This window comes from Ailuropoda melanoleuca, chromosome 5 (genome assembly GCF_002007445.2).
Source record: "Ailuropoda melanoleuca isolate Jingjing chromosome 5, ASM200744v2, whole genome shotgun sequence".
NCBI lineage: Eukaryota > Metazoa > Chordata > Mammalia > Carnivora > Ursidae > Ailuropoda > Ailuropoda melanoleuca.
In genome coordinates this window covers 79,625,155-79,637,477 of record NC_048222.1, presented here as the reverse complement: position 1 = coordinate 79,637,477, position 12,323 = coordinate 79,625,155, and the positions used below count along the sequence as shown (strand labels likewise).

The 12,323-nt window shown below is 41.5% G+C and overlaps 1 protein-coding gene across 3 annotated transcripts in view; it reads left to right on the top strand.

Annotated features, from left to right (window-relative positions):
• The first annotated feature begins 2,847 nt into the window (after nt 1-2,847).
• The window catches only part of FBXO16 (F-box protein 16), a 50,155-nt gene continuing 40,679 nt past the window's right edge, over nt 2,848-12,323 (top strand). For all 3 annotated transcript variants that reach the window (XM_011224512.3, XM_019799293.2, XM_034661344.1), the window contains exons 1-2: nt 2,848-2,967; nt 7,308-7,443. In XM_011224512.3, coding sequence (XP_011222814.1) covers nt 7,345-7,443 — 99 coding nt within the window. In that variant the 5' untranslated portion in view covers nt 2,848-2,967; nt 7,308-7,344. The remainder of the gene's footprint in view (nt 2,968-7,307; nt 7,444-12,323) is intronic.

Sequence of the window (12,323 nt, the reverse complement as noted above, 5' to 3'; positions counted from 1 at the left end):
ATCTCTCATTTTCAGACGAGGAAAAGAACGTTCAGAAAGGTTAAATGACTTACCCAGAGTCACACAGCTCTTTAATGGGAGTCTGTATTCATTCAAAGCCAAGGCTGTTCTTTTCTACTACACTGTTTTACCTACCTTTCTTTCTCTTCCTTTTTCTCCCTTTGCAAGCTAGACGTCACAGGCATCAATTTGTTCTGTTGATAGCCCATGGGTCTAAAAGTAATACGGATCCTGCTGCACAACAATGTGAATATACTTGCCACTACTCAACTGTACACTCTAACAATGGTTAAGATGGTAAATTTTATGTTATGTGTATTTTACCACAATTTTTTAAAGGTACTCAATAAGTGTTAAATAATGAGTACTGAGCTTAGTAATAAATATAGTTTAACATTAGATGGTGAGCTATGGGGAAAAAGCATAACAAATGAGATCTGAAGTGACATTTCAATTTTCTTTTTTTTTTTTTTTAAAGATTTTATTTATTTATTTGACAGAGATAGAGACAGCCAGCGAGAGAGGGAACACAAGCAGGGGGAGTGGGAGAGGAAGAAGCAGGCTCATAGCAGAGGAGCCTGATGTGGGGCTTCGATCCCATAACGCCGGGATCACGCCCTGAGCCGAAGGCAGACGCTTAACCGCTGTGCCACCCAGGCGCCCCTCAATTTTCTTAATAAATACTTGAGCAGTAACAGCTTTTTTTTTTTAAAGTAATACTGATCGTTCCACTGATTCTAAGCAAGTCAGTGTGTCCTCTCGTGCCAACGCTGCCTTTTCAGAGGGTGAGTGAGGAGGCAAATAGTGTATGTGAAAATCTGTGTGTGCTTGCTTTATGAATTTCTAGATCCCTTGTACCTGCAGAACCTCTGAAGATGTGTAGCTAATGTATTTTTATGCAATTTACACACCAGCCCATGAAAACTGTCAGGCATAGGACATATCATAGCTCACATGGGAAGGTGGGAGCGATTTAGAAATTATCACTGCATGTATCAACATGATTAAATCTCAGAAATATAACATTGAAAAAAGCGAACTACAAGATATGTAAATCATGGTATCTCTTTAAAAACACCTAGCCATATTGTTTATGCTTATCTATAAAAAGCATGAAAATGGACAAGTAGGCTACATACCAATTTCATAGATAGTGGTTACCTCTGGACAGGGAGGGGAATAAGAACTGTAAAGTATACAAAAGGAGCTTTGTTAATCACACACATGAAGCAAAAATGTTAATATTTTTTAAAAATTTGGTGGGGATACAGGGGTGTTTCTTATGTAGTCTAAATTTTTCTTTATGTTTGAAGTAATGTTGAAATATTTCAGACTTCAGTGACCTGGTGTGCTCACTATGAACATAGCCTGACTTGTGTCATTCAGATCAGAGGGGAAGGGAGCGTCTGCAGTTAGACGGATGTGGTGCTGGTCAAGTGGATGCCCAGAGGGGGCTGGCTGAGAGGACAGTCGACAGGTATCTTATTTTCAGGCGTAAAATTATGCAAATTCAACAGGGATAAAGTGAGATGGTCTCTTTTATCCCATCTCTCTTTCATTCCATGTTGTAACCACCAATAGAAAGTCTTTAATGAGCGGGAACTTCACAGAGAGACGCAGCATGTTGTTAAAACTGGTCTCTTTCTGGATGAACCCGTTTTGAAACCATAAATGTTAACTGGTAATATTGTACATGGTAATTTAGTATTGCATTGACTACCTCCCCCAGACCCCTACCCCCCACGAAAAGCTTTGTTTATTCATTGACACACAACTTGATCATGTGGAAAAACCACTAGGCTGGAATTCAGACAACCTAGGTTCTAATTTCAGTTTGGCCACTTACAGATCCTTTGTTAACTCAAGGAAAGCAACAATCTCTATGAGCTTCACTCTTCTTGTTCAAGTTGAAGGTATACAAATGCTGCCTATTTCCAAACTATGAAACAATACAAACATAGGTTTACATTTATTTAAGTTGGAGGAGAGCATATTCTTATCTATTTTAGGAAGCATAAAATAGTGAAGGGTTGGGGGGGGTTGTTTTGTCTTTTTGTTGTTGTTACCTGCTGCCCATAGGAACTGCTTTATATTTACCAAAGTAGCTCCGTCTGGGATTTTGAATTTTTGGTTGTTCTCCACGTGTTTACAGTTCTATCACAACAGTTATCACTGTGGGCTTTATATTAGTTATTTACACATTGCATTTAACAGTCTTTCTCATTAGATCTTTTTTATCCTTGTGTTCTCGGTCTGCCCCTTATTCCATGGTGGGTGCTCAAGAAATTTAATTAAATTAGACTGGACTGTTAAATTTTCCAAATTTGAAGTTATTCTTATTAAGCCATGCCATCTGCTGGTTCCCTGGTGTATCTGTCAGTCAGCCTGAATTCCTGTTGAAATTCATGTCGAAGCATTTGTGAGTTTGTGTGTTGGGCAATTTTCCCACGTCCTTCCACTTCCTGCTGCAGGTGCTATTCTTTCATTGAACCAGCGGCGAGTTCTTTTTCCTCCTACCCTCTTTTACCTGTTGGCCACTCCTAAAACCCGGAAAAGTGGAGTTTCCATTTCGGAGCCCCGGAATGACCAGAGAACTATAATTGGGCATGCTCAGTAGGTTGCCCTCAGTTGGAACACAAATATGTCTTGAGTGCTTATCAATGCTGCTTGTGTCAGGATTGGACACATCTTTCTCCCAGCCTTATATTGGGAGATTGCAGCCCCTCCTACTCTCTTGGCGCTCGGGCTTTTTAATTTTATCCGTGTGCCCAATTTTGGAGCCAGCCCTCGCGAATCTCTTGACCAATCAAGAGACCACACATTGTTGCCTAAGAGACCCCGGATGCCAGCGAAAGGATTTATAGGTGGTGATTGGATTCTGTAAGAAAGGGTGGGTGCTGGTCAAAGAAAAGGCTGCCATGGCAACACCAGCGCTTGAGGCTTGAAGAGGGAGGTGAGCTGAAAGAGGTGAGAGCAGTGGGCAGTGCATGAAAAGGATGGGGAGTCTTTTCAGAGCTCCACTCTGAGATCCTCCTGGGCCTCTCCCAAACCTTGTTAGTCCTCCTGGGGATTACATTTTGCTCCGTATCAACTGCAGTTCAAGTGCTAGATGCTTCATACTTACGAAATTAACAACAACAGTTTATTATTTCTAAGCCTATGAAAAACTAGCTCTTTGTCGTTGGTGTAGTTTTTGCTTTGTTTCTAACTAGTTGAATATAAGATGAATTCGCATTTAAATCTAACCATACCTTGTTTCCTGATAATTTCCGGATATCATTTCCTTCTCTGATAATACTGCAATGCACAATGTGTGTTGGCAGAGAAACACAATCCTATTTTGCTCTGTAAATTCCAAATAAAACCCCGATAATCCTGAGTTTAACTCCAGAACATTCATAATGTTCTGAGTTTTATCCTACATTTCTGTTAGTTTTAATCTTTAAACTGCTTCTCCTCTATTGTATTCATCCATTCAATTGATTTAACAAATATTTGAGCACCAATTAATTACATAGCACTGGGATTAGGATTCACGTGAGCAATGTAAGAAAACCACATGAGGAAAGAAGCATAAGAGTTCTATACTGGTTGTTTTGTACCAAAGTTCAGTGTGTCTGGGCAGACAGTGCATGAAGGGAGAGAGAGGAGGAGAAGGCTGAAAAGGTAGAGTGAGGTAAATTCATAGTGGACCTAGACTTCCATACTAAGGAGTCTGGTTATGCTGTAGCCATCAGAGATCCTCTGAAGATTTTTGAGCTGAAAAGTAACACAATCAATTGGTCTTTTTTTTTTTTAAGATTTTATTTATTTATTAGAGAGAGAAAGAAAGCAAGCACAAGCAGGGAGAGCAGCAGGATGAGGGAAAGGGAGAAGCAGACTCCTCACTGCACAGAGAGCCCAACATGGGGCTCCATTCCAGGACCCTGGAATCAGCTGAAGGCAGAGGCTTAACCCACTGAGCCACCCAGGTGCCCCTCAACTGGTCTTTTAAAAAATATTTCCCTTAGTAGAATGGTGGTTACCAGAGGCTCAGGGGTGGGGGAAATGGGGAGACATTGATCCAAGGGTATAAACTTTCAATTATAAGATGAAAAAGTTCTGGAGATCTAATGTCCAGCATGGTGACTTTAATTAATAATAATATGTCTTATACTTGAAAACTACTAAGAGAGTACTGTTCTCAAGTGTTCTCAACACACACACACACACACACACAAATGGTAACTATGGGAGGTGATGGATGGGTGGAATCAAAATACTTTGATTGTAATCATTTCACAATGTATACATATATCAAAACATCAAGTTGTACACCTTAAATATATACATTTTTTTGTAAAATCAAAAACCCTCTCTCACAGTAGACTGCATGCTCTATTAAAGCAGAGACTCTTATCTTTGTAACCCTAACACAGGACTAATAGGTCCTTAGTAAAGTCAAATAATGGTTGCAGTGTGAAGAATGGCTCAGAAAATGGGATTGGAGATTTGTGACCACTGAAACTTTACCAGAGGACCCATCCTTGCTGCTGAACATGGAACTAGAACCATACATTGAGCACTAGGACCAAAGACCCTCTCTCTTCCTTTTCATTCAAAGAAAAATTAACAATCAACATACAAAGACAGCCATTAAGGTAGAAAGAGGTCACACAAAAAACAGCAAGCTTATTTGTGGAAGGAGAGGAAGACAACTTGCTTTGTCTTGTTGACAGAGTGGGGACAGTTATTTCTTGTGTATGTTATATAAAAATGTCTATCTTTGTAATCGTCCTGAGTGTTTATGCCGTGAACGTGTGTGTGCATGCAGATCTGTACACTGCCCATCTTCTGGAGTGGAAGGAGGAGGAAAAAAACCACAAAAGGATAATGGCGAAAGCAAGGGCAGGGCAACCCCATCTGAATGCTTCATCAGGACTGTATTACCAAGAGGGCTGTTTCTCCTGGCCAGCCCCATCTCCTGAAAACCAAGTTGATTGAAGAAAAGCTAATTCAAATAATTTCTAACTGTTAGGAGTCAGGAAAAAGAAAACAGCCAGTGCAGGGCCTTAGGGAAGCCCAAGAGAAGCTACTTTGTCTGAATTCAGAAATTGTGCCTAGCTTGTTTCCTCTATAAACTGGAAAGTTCTCAGCTTACAGCAGGAGTTTTTCACCTGGGGTAAGCAAAATTTTATGTTCATGTGCATTTTTCTAGGGAAAGGATTCATAGCTTTCATCATGTTCTCGAAGAGTTTTATGGACCACCCCCCAAAAAAAGATTAAAAACAACAACTGGCTTAAAGAGAAGAAAGGTCGAACATAAATAAGAACAATACAAAACAAAAAGAAATATGTGATTTTTAACTGGGCAGATCTAGGCTCAGAGACCATGCTTTGTATCTATAATTTGCCCACTCATACATACTTTTATAGCTGCCAATTAATAATACTGTAATGAAATAATTTCTTATACCTTTTGCAATTTGGCTAAACATGTGTGACTCAGATAATTAGGTGTTAGAGGTTGGGAAGAACGTGAGTGTTGATGGGAGTCCTCTTTATACCAGTGGTTTGGTGGCAGTAGGCAACTGCCAAGAAGGAATTGTGTAATGATGCCCCTGTGGTTTTCAAACATTGGCTTTATCTTCAGCTATAACTCAAACCTGAGAGAGAATATTACCTGTCAAGGGAGAGCCTCAAAGATTTCAGATCTAGCTTTTTGGGGAATCCCATATCAGCCAAAAAGTGATTTTTTTTAATTGTCCAAACTTTGCTGCTATAGAGTAATTTTTGGAGTCCATAGATCAGGCAAGCAAGGCCTGGCTCTCTCAGTCACCACTACCACCTTCTGATATGAAACCCACTTTCAGAGAGGAAGGAAGGCAGAAGCAAGCAGAAACTCTGAGGATGCAATATTGAAACTATCATCAATCTGCTTTAAATATTTTCCACCTTAAAATATTTTGCTATGGCCCTCTAATAGGTTTCTTTTAAGAGTTTATTTAATTATTTGAGAGAGAGAGAGAGCATGAGTGGAGAGAGGGGTAGAGGGAGAGGGAGAAGGAGACTCCCTACTGAGCAGGGAGCCCGACACTGGGCTTGATCTCAGAACCCTGAGATCATGACTTGAGCCGAAGGCAGATGCTCAACCAACTGAGCCACCCAGGCGCCCATCTCTGATAGGTTTTGAGGCACTCTGTAAAGTTCTAAGAAAGGTTGCAGGAAAGTTACTAGTTACTGAGGCTGTCCATTTGTCAGGCACTCTGCTGGACCCATTTTCTCCAATCTTTGGAACAGTGATTGAAGGTAGATGCAGATAGATTAAATGCCCAAATAGACCGAATAATTTGCAAAATGTTATACAGCTAGTAAGTTTTAGAGCCAGGATCAAAGCTGTGTAATGTAAGCAGTTTTGTAATTTTTTTAATGTAAGCAAATGTAATACTTGCAATGTAAGTAAATAAGCAGAAAGAAGAAATCTATTGCAAGGGTATGATGTGGTTCACAAAAAATGGGTAAGAAAGGACGAGGGTCTTCTGAGGGGTAAGGCAGCAGGAGCAACCTAACAGATCATCGATGCTATTGTGAACAACCACCTCAGCTGTCAAGTTAGGATGAGCCAGCGTCTGTCCAACTGGCCTAGCTTGGTCTCATGATCAGCTCTTGGCTGGCGAAGGGCAGGCCACCCTGATTAACCAACCCAGCAGATTCTAAACAATGAAGGGAAAGTAATTCTTCATGGAAATTAAAGTATTTTAATCAAATGAACGTAGACCTCTACTGGGCACCTAAAAACAGGACATTTCCCCCAGTAAACCCAAATCTGCCCATCTCTAAAGGCTCGGCTTTGTCCATTACACCATTCTATTTCTTAAATATGGTATCAAGCTAGAACCCTTGTTACTTAGATATCACAAAGAGGGGAGGAAGAAAGACCCAAGAGACCAGAATGGAGTGCTTTATATTGCACTATGATTTTATAAATTAAAATACTTCTTTCTGGCCACTAGAGTATGTTCTTAGCTAGCAGTGATTTAAACAGACCTGATCTGATTTCTAGTTCCACAACCTACTGTCTGTGTAAACTTAGGCAGGGTGTGTAACATCAATGAGCCTCATTTTCTTCATCTATAAAATGAGCTAAAACCTACCACTTCACCACATGGTTGTGAGCTTTAATTGAGCATGTTTATAAAGTGCCTGACCTATAAAATGCTCCCAGTAAATGTTCTTCCCCCCAATTCTCTCCCTCAATGTACTAAAAGATGGTATGGTATTAGTATTTTTAGTATTCTGAAGATCATATGATTTATTTCTTCTGATAGGTATGGTTTTTCTTTTGGAAGCATATTCCGTTATTTCATGATGGCATTTGCACCTCCAAAAAGCATAGATGGTCCCAAAATGCAGACAAAGATGAGTACCTGGACACCTCTAAACCATCAGCTTTTGAATGACCAGGTAAGTGACCAGAGCTATTTTATAGTCTGTGAGGGTAGTCTGTGAGGAATTCCCAGAAAAAGATTTTCTCACTAGAGTTGCAGTTACTGAATAATGCTGCATATTTAACCAAATAAAATGAATAAATCTCCATTGACTGCTCGCATTACTCAGCTTCTCCTGAGAAGTTTATTTCCCACCTGCATTCTGGGAAAGCACTAACAGAACACACCAAGGGACTGTAGAGGTGGCAAGCTGGGTATCATGCCGAGTGTGATTGGCCAGCCTTGGGGGATTTCTATTCCTGCTTCAGCTGGGGGCAGAATATACCAGCAGGTCAGTGAGCTGCGATTATCAATACCTATTAGAGGGACCGCACTAGTTGCCAGTGAAAAACAATCAACATCAGTAAGACTGACTTCATTGTCTTGCTCCTACATACCAGTTCCTTCTCCTGGTAGAAGGCATCACTTTACACCAAGTCACTCATGCCAGAAATCATCCTTCTTCCTGCCAGCTCTGTGTTGGTTTTCCCCAATTTACAGGCTAATAATGTAGCCTGTTACTTATGGCATAGAAGACACTACCGTTTCATAGGAAAACACAAGATTCTTGGGTCAGAGACAAAAATCTTCGTTACTCACAGTGCAGCAAGCAGCAGGAGCGTCGTTTGCATTGGTTCTCTTTGCCCACCTTGTCCCACAAGGGTGCTCCGGAAGGCCTAGAAAAATACTACACACACCATGGGTTTGTATCACAATTGAGGAACAGTGAGCCAAGGGAATCCTTAGCTTTTAGAGTAAGCAGTAAGAGCCTGCTCTTGGTCCCAAAGGGAGATAGTACCTCATTACTCAAGATTGTCTTGCTCCAAACGTACCTTGGAGAAATGGCCCAAGGAAAGAGCAATGAAGACCTGGCATTAAGTATTCCAAGACATTTAGGAGTGGGAGAGGAAGGGTCTGGGAGATGTGTCTACCAGCACCCTGTCACTTCCACACCCAATTCATTTTCAAGTTCTAGAAGTCTTCCTCTTCACCTGGGCCCCTTTCCTTCATTCATCTATATGTCTCCAGCTTCACTTTGTTGATTCACACCCTCATCACCCTTTGCCTGATGCACTGCTGTAACCCCTAACTGGTTTCACTGCCTCTATCCCTACCAGTCCATCTTCTATTCTGGTCCCAGAGTGATTTTTCTAAAATACCAAACTAAAAAAAAAGAAAAATAAATAGAATTAAAAAATAAAGTAAAATACCAAGCTAATCCTTTCATGTGAAACTGATAACAGTAGCGTAAAATTCCAAAGAGTAAATTCCAAACCCCTACACCTAGCACTGGGGACGTTTTGTAAGTCGACCTCCGCCAACCTTTTAGTTCCAAGGCCTGCCACTGCTTCCTCCCACCTAAGTGGCCTCCAGACAACCCATGCTCTCTCATGCCTCTACTCCTTTGCTCCCCTTGTTGCCTCCCCTAAGAGCTAACTCAAAGGTTGTTTTCTCTGGAAAGCCTCTTCCTGCTTGCTTCTCTTTGCTCTCATCCCTGTGTACCCACTTTCCCACTCGACTGTAATGTGTTAAGAGTTGAGATTCTGTCTTTGCTCTCTGTATTTCCAGTGCCTGATATAGTTCTCGAGGCACAAAAGCTGGAGTCAGAGTTCAGCCATCCTCTTGGGACCTCCTTCACTGATGTTCCCCTTCTAGTCCCTACATCCCTCCTACCTTAGTCTGGATTTGACCCTTTGCCTTTACACCAAACAGATATGCTAATCACCCTGGCAAAAAAAAAAAGAGAGAGAGAGAGAGAGAGCATCAGTCCCGACCCCTCGTGTTCAGTTCTTTCCTGTTCTATTCCTCTGATGTGAAACAGGAGCGATCTGGGGAGAGAGAAAGAGCAGCCAGTGTAGCAATTGAATAGTGAGAAATAAAAGGGAGAGAGACTGAAAAGGAAAAAGATAAAAGAAGTGAGGAAAGAAGAATGAGACACAGAATAAGAGGAGGGACCAGGAGAAACAAAAGGCAAGGCAGAGAATGAGAGACACGAATCTGGCCTTCATCTGGCTTCATCTGGCTTCATCTGGCAACACAGGCAAGACTATTGAAAGCCCTTTATATTCAGCTCAACAACTATTTATTGAGCACCTGTTTGTAAATTTCTTGGCACTCCAACAGTTTATATAACAACTTCTTTGCTTTCCCCCCATTCCCTAAAAAAACTTCGGGGTTAGTTTTGAAATCTGTTTTCTCCTAGAATTGTGAAGGCTTTATACATATGCGAAAAAGTGACTTGAATTGAAATGCATATTTGTTGGATGCCTTGATTTCAGAGATCTTCTTTGAAAAATTAGAAGTCTTGATCGATTTAGCAGCTATGGAGAAAAAAAAGTATCTTAATTGCCTGATTGCCTGTTGCAGGTTGGTTTACTAGAGAAGCCGACTCTGAGATTAGCATGTAGGGCATTGATTGTGGAGGGCCCTCTGGATCAGCACCAGGGAAGGGAAGAGAAAGGAGGGGAGGTGGGTGAGGGGAGAAGAGGAGGGGAAGGGAGGCCTGGCCCTGGAGCCATCAACCTTTGTTCTTCCACACCCGGGCGCTTGGCTGGCTTGGCTGGCGGAGCACCTGACTCTTGATCTCAGGGTCGTGAGTTTGAGCCCCACATTGGGTGTAGAGATTGCATACATACATACATTAAAAATACACTTCAACATTGACTATTCAGTAGATCCTAGCTGCCCCATAAAGGGCCTGCCCTTGAGCAAAGCGGTGCTCTGAAGTTCATGGCTGACAGCCAGCAGCGCACCCAGCAGGTAAGCAAATAAATCCTGGGCAGGGCATCACAGCCAGAATTACATTGTCTTCTCTTGGTTTTTTAATAGCTTTTGTCTCGAAATGATAAGTTCTAGAGATAATATTTATTTTGTTCTTTAGACCTCTCATTTTTAAAAAAGATGTATTTGTTTGGGGGGGTGGGGACAGAGAGAGAGGGAATCTTAAGCAGGCTCCCTGCTGAGCAAGGAAGCCCCACCCAGGGCGTGATCCCACAACCCCAAGATCAGGACAGGAGCCGAAATTCAGAGTCGGATGTTTTTAACCAACTGAGCCACCCAGGTGCTCCTAGGCCTCTCATTTTTTATCAAAAGTTATTTTGTGGTTTAGTTAGGTTTCGGTTTGGAGTAAAATTATTTTTTAAAATCTGTGCATGTGTATATGCATGTATATATATGTATAATGTACGTAGATACACATTAAATTTATATATGGGTATACCAAACTATTTTTTTTTAAGTAATCTCTTCACCCAATGTGAGGCTGAAACTCACAACCCCGAGATCAAGACTTACATGCTCTACTGACTGAGCCAACCAGGCGCCCAAATACGAAACTATTAATAGTGGTTTCCCCCGAAGAGTTGGATGGCACTGGGGGAGGCGGTCCTGTAAGAAGAAAGCTTTCATTTTTTTGCTTTACATACTGCCATAAAATTTCTACAATTTCAAATTTTAAAACAACCTAAAAACAATATAAATAAAAGTAAAGAGAGAACAGTAACTCTGGGAATTGAAAATTCTGGTTCCAGATCACTGATGACTATCTGTATGACTTGAAGAAGTCACTTACTTTCTCTGGGCCTTACCATCCTCCTTTATAAAATGAGTATGTTGGATCAGATTACCTCAGAGGTTGCTTCCAGATCTAACATTCTGACTGTGTAAAAGGTATTAAAAATAGACTCCAAAGATACAGCTGGTCAGAAGGTGTCCACACAATAATTTCAAGGGTTTTTCTATACTTCTAAATAGGGCATGTGTCACCAAAGATTGGTGTAATTTTGAGGTCCTATTTTTTTTTAAGATTTTTTAAAAAAATTTATTTATTTGACAGAGAGAGGCAGCAAGAGAAGGAACACAAGCAGGGGGAGTGGGGGAGGGAGAAGCAGGGCTCCCACCGAGCAGGGAGCCCGATGCGGGCTCAATCCAAGATCGCTGGGATCATAACCTGAGCCGAAGCCAGACGCTTAATGACTGAGCCACCCAGGCCCCGCCGTCATCTAGTGTGTTAATTGAAAGTAACCAGCATTTCTTTTTCAATATGTAGTACAGTACATGTTAAAAGGTGTTCTGAGAAAAAACACCTCATTGCCATTAATCAGTCATAATTTAGGAGCCCCTAAATGTCTCACTCCTACGCTGTAATGATGTCACATGGTGAAATGTAACTGTGCTGTCAACAGACTAAAATAACAACCGTAGGATTTTGACTTAACAGCAGGCTCCAAGTAAACTGTGATATAAACAAACTGCAGTGCTCTGCGAGGAAAGAAGATCCATTTTAATATTTCTATTTTGAATCAATACTTTGTTTTCCAGCTCTTTAAGATGACAAACCTAATTGCAAATCTTTGGAATGGAGACTTGCTCCAAACCAGAGAATATAAGATTGACTGAGGCCCTCACAAATAATGTGTCCCCAATTCTCTTTCTTGCCAGGGTAGCGGCAGAACCAGATCTGAGTTGTCTAGTGGTTTTCCTCTTCCCCTCTCACTCCCACCAGTTTCTACTTGGGTCTAGATGCCTTTGGAAGAACTGGATTTGCTTGGACCTGCTTAGACTTGGTCATTGTCCCTTGAAAGACTATTATTTTAGGGATGACTGGTGGCTTAGTCAGTTAAGCGTTTGACTCTTGATTTTGGTTCAGGTCATTGTCTCAGAGCTGTGAGATTGAGCCCCACATTGGGCTCTGCACTGGGCACGGAGCCTGCTTAAGATTCTCTATCTCCCTCTGCCTCTGCCCCTCCCCACCCTCTAAAAAAAAAGACTACTGTTTTAGCCTGAGTAACACTCCCCACCTCCCACCCTATTCCTTTCCCACTTCCTTCTCGCTGACCATCCTCCCCTCTTCAAGTC